The sequence below is a fragment of the Typopeltis vanoorti genome, chromosome 4 (assembly GCF_054136105.1).
Source record: "Typopeltis vanoorti isolate ZY-2024b chromosome 4, IOZ_Tvanoo_1.0, whole genome shotgun sequence".
In the NCBI taxonomy this organism is placed as follows: Eukaryota; Metazoa; Arthropoda; class Arachnida; order Uropygi; family Thelyphonidae; genus Typopeltis; species Typopeltis vanoorti.
The window spans coordinates 107,238,119-107,265,865 of NC_143552.1; the positions used below are offsets into that span (position 1 = coordinate 107,238,119).

Consider the following 27,747-nt stretch of genomic DNA (forward strand, 5'->3'; position numbering starts at 1 on the left):
TATATATATATATATACATACATACATATATGCACATATACACATATACATGTATATACACATATATTCACATGTAAAGATAAGGATGTTATTTTTCCTCTTTACATGGCCTTGATAAAACCTCACTTGGACTATTGTGCGCAGGTCTGGTCTCCTGGTTTTCGTTGTGATTCTGATATATTGGAGAGAGTACATAGGAGAGTGTTAAAAATGATATCACCATTGTGGAATACTGATTATGAAGATAGAATTGAGAATTTGTAGACTGCAGACACTAGCAAACATGAGAAAGAGGGGGGTGATATGATTGAGGCTTACAATCATGTAGGATTTCAGTTAATGAAATTTTTCAATTTATGGAGGGTGGAGAAAGAACGAGAGGACATCTTTGGAAGCTGAGAATGAAGGTCGCTTAAGAAGGGGGTGAGGACTAGATTTTTCTCTCAGAGAGTGGTGCGTGATTGAAATGGATTGCCATTGGATGTTGTGAGTGCAAGCAGTGTGAAATGAATTCGAGAATAAGTATGATAGCTGGTGTGTGTGTAGCATGTAGCCTCCCTCGATGAGTCTCTGACTCCTCCTTATTATAATAATAATAATAATATAGATAGTTAGATAGATAGATAGATACGCTGCTTGGAAAGAGGTCAACGCACACCATATTCTGAGTAACAAACAGCCATGGTGCCAACATCAATGAGATGTAAGACCGCCTTTCGCTGTGATGACTGCAGCAATCATACGGGACATGCTTTCCACAAGCATAAGATAACGATCGATGAGAATTTTGGACCATTCTTCCTGTAGGTATGTAATGAGGTCCTGGACTGTTGTTGGGCGAACGTCCTTTGACCTCACCCAATGCTCCAGTTCATCCCACAGGTGTTCAACAGACAGGGCGCGTCAGTAGTGTCCGGCGCCTGTGTGCAAAACTTTAGTTGGCGCCTCTATACCCCTCCCTCAATAAAAAAAAAACACTTTAAAAAAACGTTATTTTTAATATTTGATGCCAATAAAGTGAGTATTTCATTTTGAATTTTATCTCCTAAATAGGAGGACATTTTTAAAGTCAGGATCATTAGCTACACGTCGCGTGTGTTCCAATATAAAAGGATCAAAGTTTTCTCTAATATCTCAATGCATTTTAAAATTGCCTTTGTTGCGATCATAAAGTTTATTACTTTTACCACGAAGAGCTAGATTTTGTTTACCTAAAAACTGTACTACAAAAATTATTCTTTTAACGTTTCCTTTCATTATCTAAAACTGTTTGTTGCAAATGATCAATACAAGTTTTATTTTTTACGATGTAATTAATTCTGTCCATTTTTTGTAATTGTTCAAATGATTTAAATTTTTCTCATGGCGATTCAGGTACATTGCAAGATGTTGCATATATTCTGCTGATAACAGCAGAATATAGAATAAAGTTAAAAACTGCAGCAGATTTTCTTATATATGTTTAGAGCAAATGCGAGTATGAACAAGATTAAACAAATTCAAACGCGCGTCATCCTGTGAACAGTAAACTCTCGCAAGTTCAAGATTTTACTTGTTTACGCTCAACTACATTTTAGAACTAGGATCAGAATGAAATAAGATCTTAAGGAATAATAACAAATAAGTGATTCTAAATAATTGTTTAAGACAAATCTATAAAATATAATTAAAATTTAAACAAAAATGTAATTTATTTTGCTATAATTAATGAATAATATTTTTTTTTTTTAAGTATTTCCTCCTCGCCTGAAATCTTTGGCGCCTGTGTGGGTCGCACACATTGCACATATTGCCGGCGCTCCCAGGGCTCTGTGGAGACCTATCAATGTGGTGACGCTCATGTTCACAAACTACGAATTTACAGCAGCAGCTTTATGATAGTGCATTGTCTTGCTGAAAGAGACAATGGTCAGTTCCATAGAAACACCATAAACAAGAAGCATTGCATTGTTCAGAATGTTTAGATACCTCTGTGAATTAAATGTTTGTGGCACCACAAACAAAGATTAGAGGCCAAACCATGGAAAAGGACCATACCATAACACCACCACCTCCGAATTTCACAGTTGGGGTTATGCACTCTCGTCAGAGATGTTTATCAGCCCTATTTCAACCGTTTCTGGTTCCATGTAACGTTCGTTCGTTTGTAAACTCTGCTTGGAAATAATTAATATGCAAATCTGGAATAGTGCACCAAGCACAAACTCTGAGGTGTCGTCACTGAGATTAATTGATGGAATCTCATCAGAAGACCGTCTATAGGAAAAATGGGAGAAGATATGTTATTGCTTACAAGGAAGTTAGACCACCAGATCGAAGGTTACATTGAATTGTTGTTTGGGACAAGAATTCAAGACAGTGTAGTGCATAATAATAAGAATGGAGTTTGCATAATTGGGAATGAGAAGATTATGTGGGAGTGAGAATATAGTGAGAATATTATGAGACAGTTGCGTAAAGAGCTAAGAGGAAAGGAAAGTATTAGTGATAGAGTATTTTAATGTGGAGGGGTCGACCGGGAGAATGAAAGTGGTTGTCCAGTGGTTAGTCTGGAGCAACTTTATGTTAGTTATGCGAAGTAACATGTAAATGAATCTACTAGAAGGAATAGCATCTTGAATTTCGTAATCCAAGATTTCGTGTAAGATACTGCGTGTTGTCAATTAGATTGTCCTTAGACACAGGAAGTCGTATTTGTAAATTTCGCCTATAAAAATGGTGATTCTGGTTTTTGAACACTTTTGCGGGATTCGAATCTACACACCCTTTTTGTTGGAGAGCGTATACGTTAACCCCTCACACACAGAAAATGAATTTTGTACCAGGTACATAATGTGTCCTGCCACATATTTAGTTTTCGAAGTTGATTTTTGTGCTCTAGTGGCAAGCATTGAAAATGTCTTTATCTTCAGTCCTAATATTACGTGCACATACAAGACTCTTGAACGTGGCACTTTCGTAACGTAATCATTCCGTAAGGCAACGGAATCATGACGAAAATAGGTTAAATTACACAGCATTCCGGAAGAGCAGGAATAGTCGGAACCACATGTCATCATAGGTATAACAACCGTGTTAACTGTTTTGCAATAAGCCTGATACACTAATTGTGATTATTACAATTTCGTACTTATTGCATCTATATCAGTATGAATTGACTTTTTTTACCACTTATTCCAAAGCTGGATATCTTCTTAACGATGTTATTCCGTCCTATGACAGGATAAATCTAGTGCAGATAACCTGAGAGTCATATAAAAATTTAATTAAGCCACTTATTTTCAAATCACTACTAACTTGACTTAATACTTGTCAAAGAAAGTGAAGTCCAGTGTGACACATTATCAAAAACTCTTGCTAACTCAAGCGAGATAAAGACTAACGAGTTTTTTGTCGAGATTACTAAAATACTTGTAACAGGCTGTGAAGCGAGTACTGTCACTCATTTACATGGCGAATTATATGTTATGCGGAATGAAACGTCCAAAATTTCAGGAAACTAAATTCAGCCCTTATGACACAAGGCTGTGTGTGTGTGTAAACCCCCCCCCCCACAACAGTGGGGTTGTTCTCGATTAACCCGATGGATAAAAATGCGGAGTAAATGTAAATAACTCAGCATATGCTTTCCTATCCGAAACCCATTAGTTTTCAAAGATTTTGTCACATGGCCAATCACATGTTTTTTTCGGTTTAACTGAACTCCTTGTGTTAGAATACGTTAAATATACTGTATTGAATGTCAGGATCTTTGAACAAATTAGATTACTAGGCTTAATAAAAAAACATCATGAATGCATCGTTAAAGTTTGTCAGAATCCTAACTTTCAACAATATTTAATTTACTAATATGCACAATATTTCTCCTATTGTCCTCAAAAACCGCATGATTCAATAGGAACTGATAAATAAGATCTGGTATAACTTCTTTAAAGTTTAAATTATAAATCATTTATAATTTCCATACTTCAAAAATATATTCGAAAAGAAGAATATCTATGGACTCTTCAAATATTGATATTCTTCTGGTGTGATCGGACCTACTCGTGTTTCCTTTTCTGACTTAATGTTATTTGGAGAAAGTGTTAAAATTATTTTTAGATTTTTTTTATAGATTCCTTGAATCTCACAAATGAACGGTGATATAACCTCTCTCTCTCTCTCTCTCTCTCACACACACACTCTCTCTTATAATATGCAAATAATTTCTTTCACGCTTCTGCACACTCGCTGCATCTGTGATTACGCCAAAAATTTCGTTTGTACTCTTGTTTTTTCCATCTTCATTGCCATCATCAAATTCCTGATCCGAAACAGTGTAAAGGATACTATGATAATCATCATCATTATCATCCATTGTCGATCCACTGCTGGATGAAGGACCTTTCCAAGATTACTCCAAAACTGTCTGTCCATGACTCTCCTTTTCCATGCCACTCCTGACAATCTGATGATATCATCAATCCACAGTGATTTCGGTCGGCGTCGTGGTCGTTTTCTCTCTCGTGTAATCCAATCGGGTACTTCTTTTGTCCATCGTTGATATCATGTCTTCGAACTATGATGATACTACATAAAACAGCAGTTCTTACTAACTTCCTATTAACAGTTTTCTTCCAGATCAGTCTGCTATGTATCAGGATGCTAGCAGTGATAGATCTTATTTATTTCGGTCTTCGAAGGCATTTCTTGCTGAACCAATCTGCCTAGATCTTGGTCTTCTGCGTCTCTTTTCTTCCAGCAATAAACCATTTTGCCAATACTGTATTTCCTTTCCCATTTTAGCGATCATAAGACTTCAGATTAGCCCTCCTTAACACATTTCTGAATGTTAACAATGTGAAGTTTCTTCCTGGTATCGTCCTTTTTAATATAATTCTGCTATTAATGCCATCTGTTCGCTAGGTGCTCCTCTTCTTCCTTTTCCAGATTACTACCGTTCGAATATAGCATTTTATATTATTTAGCATAATCTCGACAGTGTTTGTCTTACTTGTTTCGACATTGTGTCTAATTCTTCTCGTTTTCGTTAATACCTCTGATGCCGAGTTGGAGTTTGTTCGTTAGCTGGGTTTTCACTTTCTTCTTAGTTCCCTGGCGAAAACTGGGAGATCTGGTTTAAAAAGGAGATGCAATTTCCTCTTAGTTTAAGCCTAGAGAGAATCCAATTTGGCTAAATCCCAATTCGCCAGTTCATTCTTATCCATCGTCATTAGGTTATTTTAATTCTACTTGCTTCTTATTTCTGTGCTTTTGAGGTAACGCGTTTTAGACTCTTTTATAATACCTGACATAAATAGCCAATCATAGCAGAGCACAGAATTATTTAATGACTGAATTGCTCAGCATTCACAAAAATATCTGCATTCTGTATATTAAGTATATAATAAACAGTATAAGTGCTTTGCACTTCAGTTCATTAGAACGGGATGTGTCGAACATATCTTTCTTTTACGTTAAACTAATTACTGCAATCAATTAAATATAAAAATCAAACGAAATTACGTTCATATAATGCTGTTGATACATATAAGAATAGTTAACTTTCATCTTTTTGCATGTGCATTGTAATAACCACACATAGAAAAATCAAAGTGATTAAGAAAAAAAAATTGCAAAATTATTCCGAGAGGAAAATGTTGTGTTTTATTAATAAATACCTCACTGCGAATTGATTAATTAAATCTAAACAAATTTTTTAAATAAATAAATAATCCATTCCATTATTCGGGTTGTGCATAAAATACTATGAAATCCAAAAAATTAGGATTTTCTCTTTCACTCTAAGCGATACTTTACTTAGTGTCGCTTTTTATTCTCTCTCTCTCTCTATCAGCTATTGTGGTTCTGACAAAAGAAATTACTCCTCCATTTTGTTTTCGAATAATAATGAAACTGATCAACAAGGTTTTCGAAGTGACTCAGCTTTATTTAATAAAAATATACATTCCGTGCATTTAAACAAACTAACAAACAAGATTGCAAATAAAAAAGCTTAGGCACTATATCACTTGTAAATATTGTATTGTATATATATATATATATATATACATTCTTCACAGCATGCGTATTAATTTTTACAAAGCACACTAGAATTCAGTAAGAATGTAAACATAATAATAACATTTAATTTTTTAAAAAATCACACTACCAATTCATGAACATTTGCCAGCATAAAATGACCAATAAATTCTAGAAGTATACAAGTACTTTGAGTGATTCAAACGCAGATTCGAAATTCTAAAACAATAAATAAATTTCAGTCTGTCTCAATAAGCAGGCTGAAGTAAATATATCAGAAAGATAAAATAATATAAATAATAAAACAGTAACAATTAAATTTGATTTAAAATTAAGGTAATATGGTAATAATAAGGTAACTGGAACTGAAATTAGGCTCTTGCTTGATAAAGAATGAGAGTATTCTGTGCAATACAATTCGTGTGCTTTTTTAAAAAATATTATTTTCAAACTTTATGCCTTCCTTCTTTCAAAAAGAGATAGGCGCGTAATTCACGTGTAGGGAATACACAGTTGCTGAGAAAGGGCAAAATTCAATTTCAAAAAATGCAATCTGTAAAAAATAAATACAAAATTACTTTCAACAAAACTTTTCAGCAACGTTCTTTGTTTAGTATAGTTTCTATTATAGATATTTATTATTATTATTATTGTTGTTATGTTAAGTGCCTCCATGGAGTCAAAAGACTCATCGCGGAAGACCCAACATTGACATACTAACCGTTATTCACACAATACCTGTCATACTTCCCCTTAAACTCATTCACAGATGAAGCATTCACAACCACCTCTGGCAACGCATTCCACCCATTTACAACTCTCCAAGCAAAAAATCTAGTCCTAACACCCTTTGAGTCAATACTTCTCTGCTTTCATTGGATAATAATAGTTTTTAATAGTTTGGCGCGCACAGCTTAAACAAATAAAAGAGCAGATGGATGTTGCTTAACGTACATTTCCACGCTTAGAAAAAAAAAAAAAAGTAAATGCATATCACGCTTCACATTCCATTCACAGAAAACCGTGTTTTACCTTTCATCCTTAAAAATATTATATTACCGTATTCACGTCACGTATATACTTCATTAATATGTAAAACAGGCCAACAAAATACCGAATATGATATATACTGCACAAATTAGACGGTAGCAGGGTTTTGATTCACTGAAACTCGGGTTACTCATCCCGCATACAGGCTTTTATGTTGTTCAGAGAGATACTAGAATATAGATTGTGAAAACTATTGCTTTAATATTTTTAAATATTAAAAATTAAAAATACAAATTTAAATTTGAGTGATAACTATAAACAGGTTTCCCGAGTAGGCCGTAGAGACAAAGGAAAAGTCAAAAAAGTAGAATTTGTAATATCCACGGAAACCCAAAATGAATGGCCAATAATTCAAGGGTGATTTTCTAGGTACTGTGCCCTTCCCCAAGGTTGCTACAACATTTTAGCATATAACCGTTTTTGGAACTTGAACCATAAACTAGCTACTCTTGATATCTAACCTTGTCTAGGATATATGTCATTGAAAGAAATGAAGCCATATTGGTTAAAAGATTGAATTATACCTCGTGAAAAAATAATCTAAATACGACTTTATTCCCCCCCCCCTACCCACTGTTTTGCAAAATGGTACAGAATTTACAAGTATTACAAATTATTACACATGCTTAGCTCATTTATAATATAGTTTAAGAGCGGGTGTGAGGTTTTAAATCTCTTAATATCCAATTCCGCAGAGAACCTATCAATTAAAAATATTATTATTCATTTATTTATTTATATTTTTGCTATTAAATAAACTGGAATGGGCTGAAAGAAACTGGAAACGTATAAATATTGAACGGAATATTAAAAAAAAAAAAAAAAAAAAAACGTTCTGGAATCCTTCAGTTTTTTTCCCCTTAATAATCACAATTATCTGATATACTAGCATTTTATTTTAAGTGTATATCACCAGATAATGCCTATATTTTGGTGAAAAAATAAAGACTTTTTCTTCATAAATAACCAGGAAATACAGGCTAGGTTTGCTTTATTTATGTAATATACTTCCTTAGATATAACTAGTATACTCACAACTTATAACAATAACAATAATAATAATAATAATAATAATAATAATAATAATAATAATAATAATAATAATAATAATAATAGCTTCTATATACATCTCATCGCAACATATAAATTAATCATAATATTGCATGTTTGATATCAACATATTCAAAAATGTGACACAAAATTCTGTTTCTGTGCCTTCCTACCAAAGAATGATATTTCAATGCTTTCTTTTAATCCTTACTTTGTATAATTAACATTTCTTTCATATTACCAATTCTATGAATTTTACTTTTATTTATTTATTTGTTGTTGTTAACAGTGGTAGATATCTTTATCTATATCAATACACCTGGTAGTCACTTCCTTTTCCTGATGTATAAACAAACAAGCTAGGAGGCTTGGTAAGGCGACCAGAAATAAAAACATCATTTCACTATAAAAATACGGAAATTGCGAAATATTATATTTTAAAATAAAATAGCATAAGCTGGGTGCTTATGTTGTTATAGTTTAGTCTGCTAATTGAAGCATATTTATTAGAAATAGTAAATTTAAAAATATTGGTACTCAATGTCAGGATTAACATATCAAAAGCTTGTCTTGATAACGAACACATATTTCGAATTCATAAACCTCTATTGCATTTTTATTTCGCAATACTTTCTTCCTTAACAGGTACACAGTGTATTTGATTCTTTCTTCGATTCAACGAATCATTTTCATATAGATCTCAAAGTGAAGAAGAAGAAAAAAAAGTTACCAATTTCATTGCTTGGTGCAACGGAAATAAAAATTGATAACTTTTTTTTATTTTATTATAAAGGCATCCTTCATTCCGATAAGCTTTCAAATAATTTATTTGAAATAAATAAAATTTTCTAAAGAAACAAAAAATACCGATGACCTCTAAAAACGGTGGAATAATTAATTGTTCGTTGGTTTATTCAATAAAAGTTTAAATTTCACTAATTCAAATATGAATCACAGGAATTAAGTTCAATTGTGCGTCAATGGGATAATTTTCTTTTTTTTTACTTTTTTTTAATGAATTTAAAACATGTGGGTTATGAAATTCAAACTCACAGGCTGGTGACCGGGTACACGTTATTCACTTTGGCCAACCAGGCAGTATTTAAATATACGTTTGGATAATGGTTTAAAGCTCTTCATGTACTGCGCCTATGCAATGATAAAAGTTAAGAATAGTAGATATCCCACGAACATATCCATGAGGAATAAAATCCACTTCCAGATGAAAACCAACTAATTATTTATTTCCATAAATAATTAGCGGGACAAAGATAAACTTCAAATTTATAACAGATGTCAAGTGATTTTAAATTTCCTATAATATTAGGTGCATCCATAAACCCATTAATATTTCCTTTAATATTATTTCTGTTCCTATTATATGTGAATATGGTGTTGCTACTTGCATTCATATCTGGAAAACCTAGTTATCAAAATAATAATAAATGTAGAGAATTGTTTCTGAGAATGGCCATTTCTGATCTATACTGTTTACTTAAACGCATGTCATACCTAAATAAAAATAAATAAAAACATTGGTATAGATTTTTACAAACTCATGACTGCGAAATTCATAAATACCATAAACATGAGAAATCACAGAATTTATATTTATTGTCACTAGCTTTTTTTCTTTTCTTTTTTTTTTTTTTTGGGCGCAAAATCTAGCAGAAATATTGTCGAACTCAGCAGAGGGTTGAAAAACATGATAATTGTGAACAACATAATATTTATCACGATATTGAGTCCGTCGGAACTAGTACGCAACTTTGCTTTACTTTGTTGATTTAGAAACTACTTAGCTATTATATACATATTTTGATTTCTTACTTATATGTTGGAATTCTGACCCATTCTATAATGTGCTTATTTTCTTATGCAGTACATAAGATTTATTCCGTTTCTCTTAAAAAGTTGCTACTTTTATTAAATGTGAAGGATGCTACTTTTATCAGGTGTTATTTATTTTCTTCATTTTTAAGGAAAGGAGAAAAAGAGGAAGAGAAAAAGATAGATAGATAGAGGATTAGATAACTACCTTATACTGACTAAGTATATTGTAATTATCAATAACTTTTCCTAAAGAAAGAATAAATATTTGGCGGATAATAAGTACTGTATACTTCAGTTCTGATTTGTGCAATACTTTCTAAGTGTGCTTAACTAAGACTAGATGCTTAAATTTTAGCTATTTGACATTTTCCCCTCCAGAATATCAAATTATAGTTTAATATTTGTCTTACATAAACAACCTAAGAACTGGGCATTTATCTTAAGACTGCAATCCAATACATGATATTATATTCGGGGGTTCAACCATTAACTGATCGTATTTTCGAAGAAAAAGTAAAAGCCTATTCCAATAGGTACGCTCGTGGTACGGAAGACCATGCGTTTGTAAATATTGTTTTACTGTGGATTGAATTCTTCTGCACATACTGTTGGTGAGCGAAGGGAACAAGTGGTGTTCGATATGACACGACACCACGCTATCACCGAAAAGCCAGTCCAGAGATCGACATTGAGTTAAATTTAGTACCGACTGTGCCATCTGACGTACCCGAGGGGGGAAATTTTCTTTCGTGTAAAATTGTAAACCTATATGCTGAAAAATATTGATGTGCAAATACGGTATGCTGTACAAAGAACGACTGATAAATGAGCATGCAACTGCTTGATACAAACTGAATCCTGACCAGTTTATATACAAGTACCATTCTACGATGTAACCAAAGGTCGCCATAACAACAAACAAAAATGTACGTCCCCATTTGCCTCGAAGATTCGCTAGTCCTACAACAGGCGTCAGAAAAGGCATACTAAAGGGAGCTAGGAACATATAAATGGTGGCAGATAACTGTGGCACTCTCCAGGTGCTTGAATCGCCGAGCGGTATGACGTTTGTATATGCATGGTGGTACTTCACATGGGCTTCGAAGGTTACTTGATATGGGAATTTGGTAATCATGTCCATGAAAATTATACCCCAAAATCGGTTCCAGAATGGCGATCTACATATTGCTTTGTGGACTGCACTATGTCCTCCTCGTACTGAAACCACAGCGTGGAACAAAGCTTGAAGAGTAAGGCCTCCTAATGTTGCTAATATACCTGGTTGACTAAGCACCATAAAACCTAAAAGATATAGGAACAGAGTGGCTAACGTAAGCAACCATTCTGGACCATACATATCAAACCAGCTGTGCTGTCTAACAATATTCATGACGACCTTCTGTAGTTCGGTATATTGGGCTTCGTTTTTCTTTTCTTCTTCTTTTGGTTTCTGATGCATCGTGTCATTTTCTGCATCGTGATCCCCTTTATGACTTCGACTTTGTAATTCATTCATATTGGCTGAAAAAAAAAAAAAAAAACATAAGTTAAAAACATAAATAATAACAAAAGTTTTTATTAAATTAAATAAATAAAGAAATAACAATAGTTTCCAAATTTAATACCAGTAATGGTGAATTTAGGAAAGTATGAGTGGTTATAACCATTTAGGCTTACTTCCCGTATAAATGTACTTTGATGAATAGAAAGTGCTATAGAAGGTGCTTATTTTCTTATGCAGTACATAAGACTTGATACTTTTATTAACTGTGAAGGATGCTACTTTTACCTTTTATGATGTGTTATTTATTTTCTTCGTTTTTAAGGAAAGAAGAAAAAGAGGAAGAGAAAAAAAGATAGATAAATAGATAGATATATAGATAGAGAGAGAGAGAGAGAGAATTAGACAACTACCTTATACTGGCTAAGTATATTGTAATTATCAATAACTTTTCCTAAAGAAAGAATAAATATTTGACGGATAATAAGTACTGTATACTTCAGTTCTGATTTGTGCAATACTTTCAAGTGAAAGTATTGAAATGATGCGTTGATATCACTATACAATAAATTGCGACTCGTAAATATACGATTATAATTAGGTAGTGTCTCCGTCAAATTTAAGAGTATGATAAGAGAATTAACGAACACTGAAGGTCTTAAACATTTAAATTTATTCCAAGTAAATTTCATAATAAATCTAAAGTCCGTTGGCTGAAGTAATCCAGCCCTCAAGGAAGTTATTTTTTTTTATGTGAATCTTATTAATGAAAGTTGTAAGATTAATACATTTGTACCATGGATGGGCTGAGGGTTAGACAATCTTAAGCACTACTCTAGAGGCCAAAGATGGTTCTTTTTCAAGCTACGTCCTCCAGTAAGAAGTGTTGTAATCGTGTACCAGATGATGAAAATTGTCTTCCACCTAAAAATACGCCGTAAGGGGAGAAAAACTATGGAAATATATAAAAGAAAAAATCAGCAAATTAAGTGTCATAGATACAGTATAAGCGAACAACTAGCATTGATTAAAGATTGTAAAGTCAAACTCGATTACAGCTAAGAAGTGCTAAGATTAGCTCAAAACAGTTTCACAGAAATCATTGCGAGTGATCTGGCTGGAGCTGAGGAAGAATTTAATAAGTATTTTACGAATGCCTCTTGAAATTTTGGTTAGTTGATGTTAGTTTAAATATCTTCCATTCATTTGATAATTGGTAAAATCGAGGGAAAGAATAACATATCTCACTAAATAGTGAGGAGGTATATGTTAGGTTGATCAGAACACGTTGAATCATTTTCAGTCAGTCGCTGAAATTGGGATTAGTCAGTTCCCTTCTGCTCTGGGAGTTTGCAAGGATTATTCCAATTCATAAGTGAAGTTCTTTGCAGAAAGTTAAGAATTAGATATCAGTTTGTCTTAGTATATTTTTCCATTACTTTATCTTATAGATAAAGTAATGAAAAAGTTAGCTAAGAATGATGTTCAGACTCTGTGTGTGTGTGTGTGTGTGTGTGTGTGTGTGTGTGTGTGTGTGTGTGTGTGTGTGTGTGTGTGTGTGTGTGTGTGTGTGTGTGTGTGTGTGTGTGTGTGTGTGTGTGTGTGCGCGCGCGCACAACTTTAGTTTCCTTTTTCATGAAGAGATCACGAGGGAAATAGAACAAAGTAATGACCATGTGATTTAGTTGAAAATCAGCAAAACTTTTCTTAGTATTTCTTACACCTGAACTTGCTGATTATGATGCGTTTAATTTAAATTGATAATTACATAGTAAACTAATAGGAAATATATCTGACAGGGGTAGACGACGTAGTGTTCAGAGGCAAGTGTTCTAAGAGCTAGCTGGTTATAAGCAAAGTACTTACTACAGGTTCTTTTAGGGCTCCGCTTGCTTAGTATATTCATTAATGACTTACGTTCAGATATTAAATTTTCTCTCTTCTGATGATGTGAAGTTGGATGGCACAGTAACTTGTTCGGATTACCTCAATTCTTTAGAGAATGAATTTTAAAGAAAAATGGGAAAATGGCAGGTCAGTGGGGATTAAATTTTGAAATTAAATTAAATTTTTTGGTCAGAAGGTAGTACTAGATGGATGCACTTGAGAGAACTGGAAAGGATTGATGAATATACTGTACCATTTAGGCATATCGAGGAATTTAATAGGGAATTTAGATGATGGGGAATTTAAATTCAGGAACAATATTGATAAGACAACTATTAAAGTTCACAATTAATTAAAATTAATTTTAATTAAAATAAGCATTACTTTTAAGAAAAAGAAACGTATTATGCCCTTAGTCAGTGGGCAAGCCAATATTGGATTGTAAGTCACAACTTCGGTTGTTCCGATTTTTAATAATCCGGTGATTATTTAACTTTTAGCTACTTTATATAATTTAATTTTGGAAAGTAATAAGTAATAATATAATAATAATAAAGAAAGAAAAAAGAAATAGGATGGTGATGATATCTCACGAGGCGATGAAACTTGTCTACTACCTAAAAACTTACAATCGTTCTGTGCAGCAGTATGATCCGAATGCACAGCTTGCTTGTGGGAAGACGAGCACGATATCTACTAAGCTAATTCAGCTGGCGATATATTACTGTGCTTTGGTCGAATATTCTTTGTTGTTGAAATGGATACTGTTTAAATCGCTCTTACTTAAAGTAGTATCAATGAATTCAAGCACCAAGTACTTTTTGCCTTTGAACTTGCGTGTCAAGCTTAATAGTGCAATATAACTATTTATGTTTAATATTTAAAATAATAAGAATAATAATAAGGAATGACAATGAAGGAAACCAATGGCTTGGAGATGTTTTTAAAATTTAATTTCTGCATATATAGCTTATCGATATAAAACTTTATCATTATTATTATTATTCGTTTTGCTCTGTGATCAAAACAGACTGCACAGATGTAGTTTTATGAGCATACATACTCATAATTAAGAGAATGCACAGATTTTCGCAAAATGGCACGCCAAATGCTTCTCTTTGGAATTTAATTTTCTCGTCACGACAAAAGAGAGGAGGATAATTATAAGCGGGATGTTTATTTATTTTTATTTCTTTGATAAAAATGCTTGGGAAGAAAAAAAAACTGTAAATTTATAATTTTTATACTTAAAACGATTGTTATCCTTTGTAAATGAAGTCTCACCAAGTGTGAACTTGTGACGTCATTGTTAATCTTCCTTAACAATCGTATGTAAAATAATATGCATATATAATAAATAATCCTGTGTAAAACACGTCTACAGTTCTTAGCAGCAGTTAATGAGGTTCTAGGAATTGATCCAACGTTTTTTTTTTATTTTATTTTTTTATTTATTGCAATTGAACAAATCAGCTCAGGTATCCAGTGCATAGATAGCACTGCCTTCATTGCCTTCCTGCATGAAACAGAGTCGTAATCCAGCAATAAATGTCCTATCGTTCTGGCCAGTCACTCGTTCAAGCTCGGGAATGTCGTCCTCATTGCGTTCTTACTCTTTTAATGCTCTCGGCTGCTTTGCTGCAATTAACTCCACAATTTTGCCATTAAAATATTCCTTTTCACTATAGTTTTAAAGACTATTGTCAAAGGATGCTAATTTTTCATAGTTTCTGATGTGGTTCACGTCTAATGTGTCATTTTCACCATCAACCATATCCATGATGGAATGCTTAAAACCACAGTGAGTAAAACAGTTTTGAATGATCTTGTTGCCTATCCCTAGCCATCTATTAGTCATAAACTGTGTTGTTTGTAAAAGAGATCAACTTTGCGCCAACCACTTTAGCAAGCAACTGTCAAGAATCAGTAAATTTTTCATGATTTCCGTTGTAATTCCATGTCCCAACTTATAAGCCAATTCTTAAAAATCATATGTCATCCATGCATTTTTGTTGGCATGGTACCGAACTGGTAAATTCTCCATTCTAATCCCTTTAAAGAATCGAGGCCTCGTCCTTATCTCAAAAACTAACAGCTTTCGTTTGCCAGTTCCTGACGTACATATTGTACGTCAGGAATACCAAAACAACTAATAAACAGAATAACACTATTATAGAATTCATTGCTTTCTTTGAACCAAACAGTATACTGTGTTTATGACACAGGGAACCATCCGGTGTGGCACGATAAAATAGTCCCGTTTCATCAGCACTGCAAGACTGTGCAATATTTCTAACACTCCATGGCAGAGGTTACTGGCTAGCCTAAATAAACGATAGTGTGTTCCAAATAAAGAAAGCAACTCCTTGTTATATTCTCATTTTGTTTCGGTTGTTCTACACCTGTCCCAATAAAATGGCTATTTATTATTTTATTATATAAAAAGATTATTTATTTCATGAATTAGTAATTAGAAAACTTAATCAATGTATCTTAAGGTAATTACACTGAGAATCTTAAAGATAAAAAATAAAAATACTATAAATTGTGGTAGGCGGCAGATGGCGTTGTGTTGCTGATAGAGCGTCATTGTGTGTGTAATTGAGGGATTAAGTAAGGAAGATGAATTATGTTAGTGGAGTAGTATGCCCTCCTAAGATGAGTCCTTGGACTCATTGCAGGTGTCGCGTAATAAGAGTAATAAACAAAGAAAGTTGAACACGAATAATAATAATAATAATACTGTTAAGGTTCAGTACAAAATTGCTGAATATCTTTTAAATAAATATAATACACATAAATAGATAGACTGATGGATAGATATGTTTCTTTTCCACTGTTGCATTGCGCTTTTTTCCCTTTTGTTCTGCTAATGTTTTACTGACATTCTAAAAGCTTATCTGAGGATGGTTTCGTGATTTTGATTCAGTATCGACATCACGAAGTATCTGCTTAACTGCGTTTATATTTCTGATTGATCATACCAAAACAACTAATAATGATAATAATAATTTAAAACATTCCTTCTCGTGATATTATTCTCTTCACCCTTCATATTATTCATCTCTCACACAAATCCTCTCTCTCTCTTGACTAAAAAATTCATTATTTAAAATAAAACTAGCACATTGCGCTAATTTTAAATAATCCTCACACTGAAAGGGCATGTCTTTGGTACATTAAATTCACGAGCCATTACCCAATAATACAAACTATGCAATTAATTACTTAATTTACTTGCATTAGAAAATTACCAGTAGGAAACAACTAAATAAGAAAGGCCATTTGTTGACGATACCTTACCGACGACAGTGGCTGATTATAGTGTGCAAGTTTTGCCATGGAAACTTGACGTCGAATTCGTCTTCCTTCTACAATAACAAACGAATCTAAATTATATGTTAGTAAAGAGAGTTTTTTTTTTATTTCTCCTTCTGTGCAATATGTAACCATGTAGACTCTCTGCTGCAATTTTACAAAAGCTACAATACTGAAAATAAGCGAAAATCAAATGAAAGGAGAAGAATATGATACTGCTTATTATGCAGTATATCTAACTGAACATTTTCTTGTAATGTTTATGTGTGTATCATTAAAATAAGTTCATAAATTCATGATTTTTGTATCACCATAATTACTGCGAAATTTCTATAAAATTTAAATAAATAAATAAAAGTAAAATAAACAAAATAATTAAATTTATTTTGAACTTGGATTTATCGATCGTGTTAGTTGTTCTGTAAAATTTTGCACAGTGCTGGTAACTATTTTTCTCCTAATTAATATGTCAAATTTAAGAAAATCGGTTTTAATATAACACTGCATTGCGATTTAATTGACCACCAAGTTAATTGATTTTTTGAAAGTCTTTGACTCAGTCTCTCTTTATAGCCTTGTAAAGTATTGGAACAGTTCCAGTTTTACAGCTACATTTATTACCACTATAGACTGTCCTATTTAAATTGATCTTTTACACTGAAGACATTTTTCGAAGGTACATTTACAACAATTAAAACCATATTTAAAGTACTAGTTAAAAGAAAAAAACTTCTTGAAAAGTTCATGTTAATGTCGGTGGACTAGATTCCATAGTAAATTTAATCTTCATGTTCAAAGTTCAGATCACCATTTTAAGGCTGGTTATTATTATTATTATTATTACGTGACATCTCCAAGGATTTATCATAGATGGACACACTATATCCCCACATAATTACATAATTCACCATTCGCTGTACGTCATCTACCTGCAACTAACACACTACGTAAATTGCCATTAAATACCATGCCGCTACTGCCCGCTAATAGTATTTTTGTCTGCTCTCTTCTCTCTCTCTCTCTCTCTCTCTCTCTCTCTCTCTCTCTCTGGCTGATTTGCTTGTATATGGTATGAAACACGCGAGTTTACAGGGTAAAAAAAAAAAAAAACTACTCCTTCGGTATGAGATCGACAAACTCATCTTCAATTGAAAAATTCATATAAAGATTCCTTCCGTCGTGACGAGAATGAAACTCCGATTACTGCTGCTCTTGTTGTTGCCTCGATATACTCTCCACGATATGCTCTCCAGATTGGAAAGAATGTTAAAATTATGACAGCAACAAAGGTTCTGCAGGCATGTGCGCATTCAAAAAACACATCTGCCGACTTTATTTGTAATAATTTGTAATTATTACAAATAATTATTTGATAATTATGGTAGTAACTAATTTCATATCCTAATTAATACATTTTATCACAAACTTGCAACATGCAATAGAAATTTAAGGTATAGCGCAAAAAAAAAAAAAAATAAATAAATAAATAAATAAAAATGCACAAGAGTACTTTTATTGCTAACAGGTTTTCTGGTATGTTTATTTATATAAGTGTATCATTTAGGCATTAGTATGTTAAGTATGTCTACTTTGGGCAATCAAATTCCTGAAGATAAGCATGTTTCATAACAAAATTAGAAGTGTTTTAATCATGCGATTTGACAACAGTTCATCTCTGCATATTTGTTGACGCTTTCGGCATAATACGTATGAAGCCGAAGATATTTACAGCAATGAATAATGCAGTAATGAAATAATATAGAACTGAAATAATATATAACCGTGAACTGACAAAATGATGGTGAATTTCGTTTTTAATTGTTTTATCTCTGTATAATATACATACCGGCCACCACTGAGTTACAAACCTTTACGTGGATGTCCTTAAAAGGTCGCTTAGGTAACGTAAATGCAAAATACTTGGTCACGTGCGTCACCATGTATTCTAGGCAACTATTTGAGAATGCTGCTATTCGGTAATCGTCAATAGTCTTGATCATAATAGGAAAAACAAAGGATTTTTCTGAGTTCGATAAAGGGCTTATTGTGGATGTCCGTTTGGCTAGAACCACGATTTGGAAAACAGCAGAGCTGACTGGTTTCACAAAAGGTAGGATATCCCGGGTGTTTAATCAGTGTAAAAATAACCCTCCATTGTTAGTTAACAGACGTAACTGTGATCCTGAGACAGTCTGTCAGGAACGAGATCGCCGTTGTCTGAGAAGGCTTGTACGGACGAACTTCCTGTATGCAGCAATTGGCCGAACCATTTAATAAAGGCTGTTCCCGACCCATATCTCCCCGAACTATGCGCAGCGAATTGAAAAGGATCGGGTATTGGCAGTGGCATGCCTATGTGGAAACCACTGATTTCTGCAAAGAACCAGAAAGTTCATCGAGAGTGGTGCCGACGATAGGCAGAGAATTCAGCGGAGCTCCATGAAGGAATAAACTCAGCTTGCCTTGTAAACACAACTCAAAGTTCTGGAAGTGGTATCATGTTGTGGAGCTAGTTCTGTTGGTACGGAACATGTCCCCTGATATTGCTGGAAGGTTTGGAGTCCTCTGAGTCTAAGGTATATCCGAACATTGTTGCCGACCAAGTCCATCCTGCAATGGTGACTTTTTATCCAAGAGGTGATTAGTTGTTTCATGGACGACAATGCTACTGTCCATCGAGCAAGAATTGTTCAGCAGTAGCTCAGTGAGCATGACAGCCACTTTTACCATCTTGTCTGGACACCAAAAAGCCTGGATCTGAACCCATTGAGAATGTATTGGACTTGTTAGATAAACAGATCCGGGAGCAAAGTTCTGTTCCGTCAAATCTGAGCCATTTAAAGGACTGTCTGGTAAACGCCTGGTATGTTGTAGATGTAGATGCAATCCAACACTTTGTGAAATCTATACCAAACTGCATATGTGCTGTAATTCGGGCTAAAGGAAGCCCAACAAGGTATTAAATAAAAGTATCTAATTCAATTGTCGGTACGTGTGTAAACCTGATGGTAATGAATCATTACGCTGCCTAACCAAGTAATGACTAATCCTGCTGCCACTTATTTTGCTAGATCGCGCCTGGAGCCTGGTACCGTAGTATGCAGGAGACTCTTTCAAGGCTATGCATGGAGACAGGAGAGTGGGTTCTTTCTGTGCGGATATGTTCTCGAATTTTTCAGATCCCATGATATTCCCTACTATTTATTTTATTCTCCTCTATTTTAATCATATAAGACAACATTAAGAAACAGTTATTCCCAGATAACAAAAAAAAAAACTCGCAAAAAAGTACATCAAAAACAAAAAAAGACAACAAAAATTCAACCTGAAAATTGCCTAGTTTATTCAAAAATCGTTTCCATATTAATTTCATATACTCGTGGCTTTAATGTGTACTGTTCATAAACAACGTGTACCACCACTTACACTCAATTCAGATTCCTACCTGTTATTCCTAACAAACTCTCTCAGCTAATGGTTCAACACTTGATGTCCAGTTGACATGATTCATCCTGTTTCCATCACAAGGAGTATATATGCATTCATCAAATATGATATCCCGTGTCACATATGGCACGAAATTTCAAAAAAAAAAAAAAAAGTGTGCCAAGGGTTAAGAAAAAAATGTGAATATATTATAAATGGCTCGAGACCAAAACTCCAGTATCGCACTCAACCTGCACAATTAGCTCGAAACAGATGAAAATAAATAAAAATAAAAAGACGGAAATCTGATTCTGAAAGGACTAAATGCAGTAAACGTGCCTCCTTCGCAAACAATAGTCACCCTTTCGGTTTTCTTTTCAAGGCCACTGCGTGCAACTTCTGTCCTTCATTCTTCCCGTCTCTCATATTATCCAAAGATAAAATGGACTTCCTGGCATCGTTTTTTCTTCCAACTCTTGCTTATATAAAATTCCACGGCAAATTACTGACAACGATACCAAGAAAACCTCGCTCCATGCCTTAATTAGAATTTTGAACACTTCGGACATCAACAAGTTTTCTGGGCCTGATGGTGTGTGTGTGTGTCTTCAAATGCGCTCCAGAATTAACACTGTCCTATATAGTCTTTTCTATCTTTCGTACTCTTCCGATTCAATCCATTCGAAAAGAAAAAAAAAAAACGCTGATAAAAGTCTCACTGATCACCTCATTTTTTTCCAAAAATCATGGAAGCCATCAATGGCTAACTTCACCACATGGAAGTCCATCGGTACATTAATGACCAATAATATGAATTCTACCATACTCAATTCACAACCTTCTAACCATCACCACCTAATTACGTTTAAATGATTTTTATGTAGTGACTATACCTACATTTGGACGGAAGCCATGGAAAAGTTAGAACCAAATCATGTGGCCACTCGTGAGATTTCCAGGACATCCAATGAGCATAGATGCCTGCCCATCAAACTGCCGTACCACTTTAGTCTACTTTCTGCCCTTCGCAATTGGGTCAATAATTTGCCGGCCTGGTTGGTGATTACCGTACCTACTCTCCAACCAACAGTCTATGGGTTCGAATCCGAACACGGATGTTTCAGATTGTCTTTAGGTGGAAGATGAATTTCATCGCCCGGTGTGAGACCACCATCCCGCTTATTGGAGGACTGAATTGGCTTGAAAAAGTTTCATGTTTAGTTTCTAGAGTTTCCGGAGTATGTAATTTAGTTTCCGGAGTATTTTTATCAATTATATATATATATATATATATATATATATATATATATATATATATATATATATATATATATATATATATATATATAATTGATAAAAATTGATATCAATTATATATATATATATATATATATATATATATATATATATATATATATATATATATATATATATATATATATATATATATATATAATTGATAAAAATATAAAAAAATTAGTCCACTCACGGTACAAAATGTACTATAAATAACCTTCCGTGGGTGGGAGGCAAAATAAAAATAATGTTTTTAAAAATTATATTATGGTAAATATCTTCCTCTCCTCAGATTTTCCCATCAGTACTGGAGTACCTCAGGGATCTGCTTTTTCACCTACTTTCTTTCTCCTGTAGATAAATGACCTTCTCTCGCTGATCATGAATCCTACCTAAAATGACTGTGCACTAAAACGTATGTCTAATAAAAAGGGGAATGTAATATACTGTCATTAAAAACAAGATGTCTGAAACTCTGATCTGTTTGTCATTCAGTAAGATGAGAAGAGCCTTGTGTACTCTAAATATGCCAAATTGTAGTCCTATCTTATATCACCCCCCCCTTCAAAAAATAACATGGCTTTTATTATATGCAATTATTAAGGTCTATCTATTTATTTTGAAGGAAAACAAAAACTATATATATTTACATAGCCTTTTAATTAAACTAAATTAACTAATTTTTATTTTTATTTTATTTTATTTATTATTTTTGACGAGATATTCAAAAGGGATCGTCTGAAGCAATGTGGCATTTTGTGAGAGGCGATGGAGGAATGAATGCCACAAAAAAGTGACATCACTTAAAACTAATCCTATGTATAGGACAATTAGTATAACTATTATTTTTTTCCTCTTCTCTTTGATAGAAGCACTTAATGAATGTGCATATAAGCACTTAAACACCCAGATTTTAAGTGCTTATATCTGGCGGTTTCCATCTGGCGAAACATCTGGCGGTTTCCTAACCTGTAACCGGAAAATAAGAAATAGGAAATAGGAAACCGCCAGATGGCAAGTTTTTTCCGTATTTTCTTCATCTTAATCATCTTGTCTAGCACGCTTGCAGGAATACTTAGCTCTTGGAGATAGCGAAGGGTGGAGATCGATATCCTAGCAATTTCCAAACATTAGAGAATGCTACCTACTCTTTTGGGAATATAAAAAAAGTGCTACACAATTTTGCTTTTATTTATGCTATTAGTTTAAAAAAGGAAGTAAATTATATTAATATGATAAGAATTCTTAAAACCAACTAATTATTTTTGAATCATCTACCTAATTAAAGTTAAACTTTAGATGAGTTTCTCGTGTTGGGGGAGGAGCACAACTATTGGTATTATTTTAGCCTTGCATTCAACCTCAAAACCAGTAATTATCGACTTTCTTTCTATGTACAACTGACTCTGTAAGTATACAACTCCCAAATAAAATAGTAAATATCTGCAGGGAACTGCATTCAAATATGCGGATAAAATATTAAGATAATTCTACCTGTAGCGCAGTAAAAATGGTGTTTGCTTTCATAGCGCTAGACCATCTGAAGAAAAAGATTGAGAACTATTACAGGTTCGATTCTGCTCACCAATTAGAGGAACCGTTTTTTTTTATACCTTTCTTCACAAGTTCCAGATTCAGTCGATCTTTGGGCACAAGTAGTTTTTCACCTAAAACTGGTAATTTCAGGCCGGCAGCTAAAAAAAATCGACTGTAAATTACTCACACACATTTCAGACATAATATGTACCTATTAGGATTTAGGCTCAAAAGAAAGCTTTGATTCGTAATAGTCTTGAGCTCATCTATTACTGAAGTGTAGAGACTAGCTGCCTGTTTTCAACAAGTTAGTTGAAGAGCCCCGCTGACTCTCTTTGGGAATAATAGAGGATTTAATATTATTTTTTCTACACCTTCCTCTTTAGTCACGTTATAACCTGGAGATGGGTGTTTCACTTTATTTATTTATTCGTATGGAGCTTCCTCCCTTTTTTCTCCCATTCCCTATTGGGGCGAGTTGAGCCCCTCATGGGGGGGGGAGAGTAGTTATGGCTGTAGATCCGTATGTGTTCACGGGGCCGGTTTGTCTGTTTGCAGGATGAAAAACCCCAGATAAACTGGGGAAAAACTCTGCTGTCCACGCCCAAGACCGGCTAACTAGGCTATGGCTGAGAAAGATCCTTAAGCTCCTCACGTCTGCGACGAGAATCGAACTTAGGACACTCCTTCCCCAGGCATATGGCTGCGAAGCGCACAGCCACTAAGCTAACCGCGCGGACGTTGTTTCACTAATATATGATGATGATGATGTTCAGCTTGAAGAATCTCACGGCCGGATAAAGGCTTCTCCCTATTGCGGAAGGATTGGGTCTACTTCTCTCATTTTGGGAGAGTATATTTTTGTATGCTTGTGTGATAAACAATCACAAACATCCATGTCCAAGCTGATATTCGAATCCACAGCCTTTGGACCACAGAGTAGATACGCTATACACTATACGCTATATATATATATATCGCTATACTACGCTATATATATATAGCGTAGTATAGCGTATCTACTCTGTGGTCCTAAGGCTGTGGATTCGAATATCAGCTTGGACATGGATGTTTGTGATTGTTTATCACACAAGCATACAAAAATATACTTTCCCAATATATATATATATATATATATATAAATTAAAAATAATTAAATTTCACAACGCTTGAAGGAACGTATATCATTCTTCTGCTTTCTTTTAAACTAATATAAGAAAAGAAAAAAAAATAAAGACTTTACCGTGCCCTCTAAAAAGCTGTCTAGCTAACCTGCACATTCATGTTATTACAAAAAAAAAAAAAAGTCAGATTTATTGTACAGGAGAGGGAAACCCTGAAAACAGTATGCATCCTAAACTTCAGTTTTATTGCTTTTGCAATTTTCAGATAAAGATAGGTTCGATTTAAGGAATCCATCGTAGTTTATTTCTAGTTGCAAGTTATTCTTCAAGTCATCTTACCATTAATAGGTTTCATCGCTGATAACGTTATTTTTAACGTAATCAGCGATGAAACGTTAAAATTCAGGAGAACCTCTTAATTGCCTCTGCTCATATGCTTCTCATTTGGAAGCATCTCCCCCCCCTTACACACACACACACACACACACACACACACACACACACACACACACACACACACACACACACACACACACACACACACACACACACACACACACACGCCTCATCCATTCTTCACTTCCTGTTCACGTTCTACTTGCCTTCATTCTGTCTTTCCTGTTTCAGTCCTACTTATTGCCAAACTTCAGTTACTCGTTAAAGATACCAGGATGATACTAAGTCTCAGTTATTTCAATGATATTAGATTAAATGCAAAATGCCTCTTCCATTTTATAAACTGCAGCTCGGTTCATTAAACTAGATAAACAAAATAATGCAAGAATAGTACTGGACTCGAGCCTCCGTAGCTCAGTGGATAAAGAGCCCTTTAGTTGGAAAGACCCAGATTCGAATTCCTCTATTATCAATTTCAATCAAATGGTGAGTTAACCAGTCTCACACGGAGGTTGGGGAAAGTTCTACCAGAAACTCCGGATTTTCATCTAGGCCACAAAGTGGCCTAGTTGGCCGAGTTTGTTAATGCATGCACTTTTCAATAACATGGGTTCAAATCCGGTTGTGGGTATGAACATTTTGTGAATGTTTAGGTGGCAGATGAATTTTATCACTTTGTGTGAGACCATCATCTTGCTTATCGCAGGCTCGAAAAAATTTCATGTTTTGTCTACGGATCAGGATTTCCAGATTTTTTTTAGCGGATCAAGATTTCCCTTAGCCAACCCAAGATTGGCTAAGGAATCCAGAATCTGTGATCCGTTTATATTAATGTGCTATGAATATTAACGGATCAGAGATTCGCATACTGAGTAAGTAAATAAATTTAATTTTTGAAGGAAAAAATGGCTTTCATGATTACTGTGAGCTAAAAGAGAAAGAAATATGTGCGCGGAGAATATGACATGGAAGAGAATATATTTAATCAGCCGGATTCTAAATATTCTTGCATAGCAAGGAAAGTGCCTGCGATCTTTTAATATTTATAAGATATTTTTCATGGTTTAATAGTGGAGGGGGAAGAAGGGTGGGGGTTCATCGAATAGGTGAACAAGGTGTGTACGGGAATTTTGGCTCGACCAATCTACCGCTTCTTCTCCTATCATATCTACACTTTTTTTCTAAAATATTGCTATTTTTGTCCTAAATGTTCTACATGTACGAGGATGATAATAATAATAATAATAATAATAATAATAATAATAATAATATTCGTATTGGGTTCTGCCCTTTCTCCCCCGTCCCTTTGGGGAGGGGAGGATTAGCCCTCCTGATGAGGGAGGGCTATATTTTTTGACTGTAGATCCGTGTGTGTGTGTGTGTGTGTCCGGGAACCGGTTTGCCTGTTCCGAGTGACGAAAAACCCGAGTTTCTGGATGAAAAAAAAAAAAAAAAAACCTCTACCTCAGTATGAGTCCGGCTAACTCACCTTTAGTCGAAAGGTTCCTCACATCATAGACGGGAATCGAACCCAAGTTTTTCCGATCAAAGGGTCTCGTCTATACCGACTAAGCTACAAAGCCTCTATTGTACGAGTATATTAATACATGGTGGGCCAAAAGTCACGAAGAGTTTCAATATTCAATAACTCCTTTATTTTTTATTTTAAATTTACAATACCATAGCATCATGTAGAGTATATATAGAAAATAAATTTACACTAGGTATGAAAAATCAAATCTCAAAAATAAAATAAAAAATAATAATAATTAAAAAAGTTATTAAAATTTCAGACCCCTTCGTGACTTTTGGCCCACCCTGTATAATTTTGGGATTTTTAAGGGTTGCTACGTCTACCTTTCCATCTAATTTAAGAAAAACATTTTTCAATATACACAAAGGAATATGAAATTACATTAGTTTTCATATTTATTATGAATTTTCAAAAAAGTATTACTTCTCTTCGTTTTAAGTTTCTTCTCTTATTTTATTAATTTACTGTTGTTTTTTGTTGCAGGCGATTTTCCTTAGTTGTCAGAACGATAACAGTGAAAATTAACTGCATCGCTTTTTTTTTTCTCGCGAATAACACAGCTGTTCTTCTTATTATTATTAATATTATTACGGGATATATATCAGAAAAGTTTTCGTTATATACATATATTTAGATACAGGCAGTTCCTGAAAACGCTTTTTTAATAATATAATAACTATTAAAATTATATTTATTAATACAATTTGTCTATTAATCGAAACAGATATATACATTTTTAATTATAAGTATGCAGACATGAAGAACAGTTAAATTGCAGTACTGATTATATTTGCAGTTTTCAATCAATGCTGTATTTTTAATAACAGCGTGTACAAAGACATTTGAGAAAGAAATATCGCATGAAAACATCGAATTCAACTGAAAAGATAAGCACATGCAAATACACTTCATCACTGACTGAATAAACAGCTTACCTTTTAAACCGCTATGCCACAATGCGCCACTGTTCCTCCACTGCAGTATAAAGAATCACACACGTGCACGCACATAAGATCGCTTTCTCCTGACAGAACGTCACTCAACAAAAATAATAATAATTTCTCATTTCAAGTACATGTACTTTGATACTATTTTACGAAAAAGTGAAAGAAAGTAATGCCATCTATGAAGAAGAAAGAGAAATTCTTAACAGAATTATCACTAGGAAATGCACTTTATCTATGTAACGCACACAGTCAATCTTACTGATTTTTTGAATCAGTAAGATTACATCTTACAGAAGAGAATGTGTAAGAAAAAAAATACTTTAATGAAGTTGGTGGTTATAATAGTATTAAATGTTCTATGAATATTAAAGAATTTTTCCCAATGACTCATAGTTCTTGATTGATTTTAAGTCTCCTGCCTCGATTATAAACAAAGGAATCCCACTTGCATTTAATTTTTTTCTAAACAAAATTATTTAATTTTACTTAGCAAAATTTATTTTTATTTATTTATTATTTATTATTTATTTATTTATATGCTGAAGCTGATGGAAAATTATTCTATTTCGATTTTAAATATTTAATAAACACATCACTCGTTCTCTTCAACGGATTTTTAATATTCAGTATAATATAAATAAAAAATAGCGCTGCTTTTTCCACCTGAACAATTAACGTTTTAATGAATAATTTTGTCGTACAAAGAGATAAAAAAAAATTCATAGGCTTCTCCCCTGATGCCTATAAAATCATAGGCATCAGGGGAGAATTGATAGCTTTGGACCATTAATGGCGGCTAAGGATGAAGTCTAGCTGCCATTGGGCTTC

The 27,747-nt window shown here is 33.7% G+C and overlaps 1 protein-coding gene across 1 annotated transcript; it reads right to left on the minus strand.

The window, feature by feature from the left end:
* Positions 1–5,914: 5,914 nt before the first annotated feature.
* Positions 5,915–26,992, minus strand: LOC150107583 (fatty acid desaturase 6-like). Its single transcript, XM_090391959.1, has 2 exons — positions 26,908–26,992; positions 5,915–11,475 (listed from the first exon to the last, which is right to left on the minus strand). The coding sequence occupies exon 2, from the start codon at positions 11,468–11,470 to the stop codon at positions 10,394–10,396; it is 1,077 nt and encodes a 358-aa protein (XP_090248085.1). The 5' UTR covers positions 11,471–11,475; positions 26,908–26,992; the 3' UTR covers positions 5,915–10,393.
* Between the last annotated feature and the right edge of the window lie 755 nt (positions 26,993–27,747).

Bases quoted from the DNA above. Each gene is read 5' to 3' on its own strand.
- LOC150107583 (XM_090391959.1), bottom strand. From the start codon at position 11,470: ATGAATGAATTACAAAGTCGAAGTCATAAAGGGGATCACGATGCAGAA.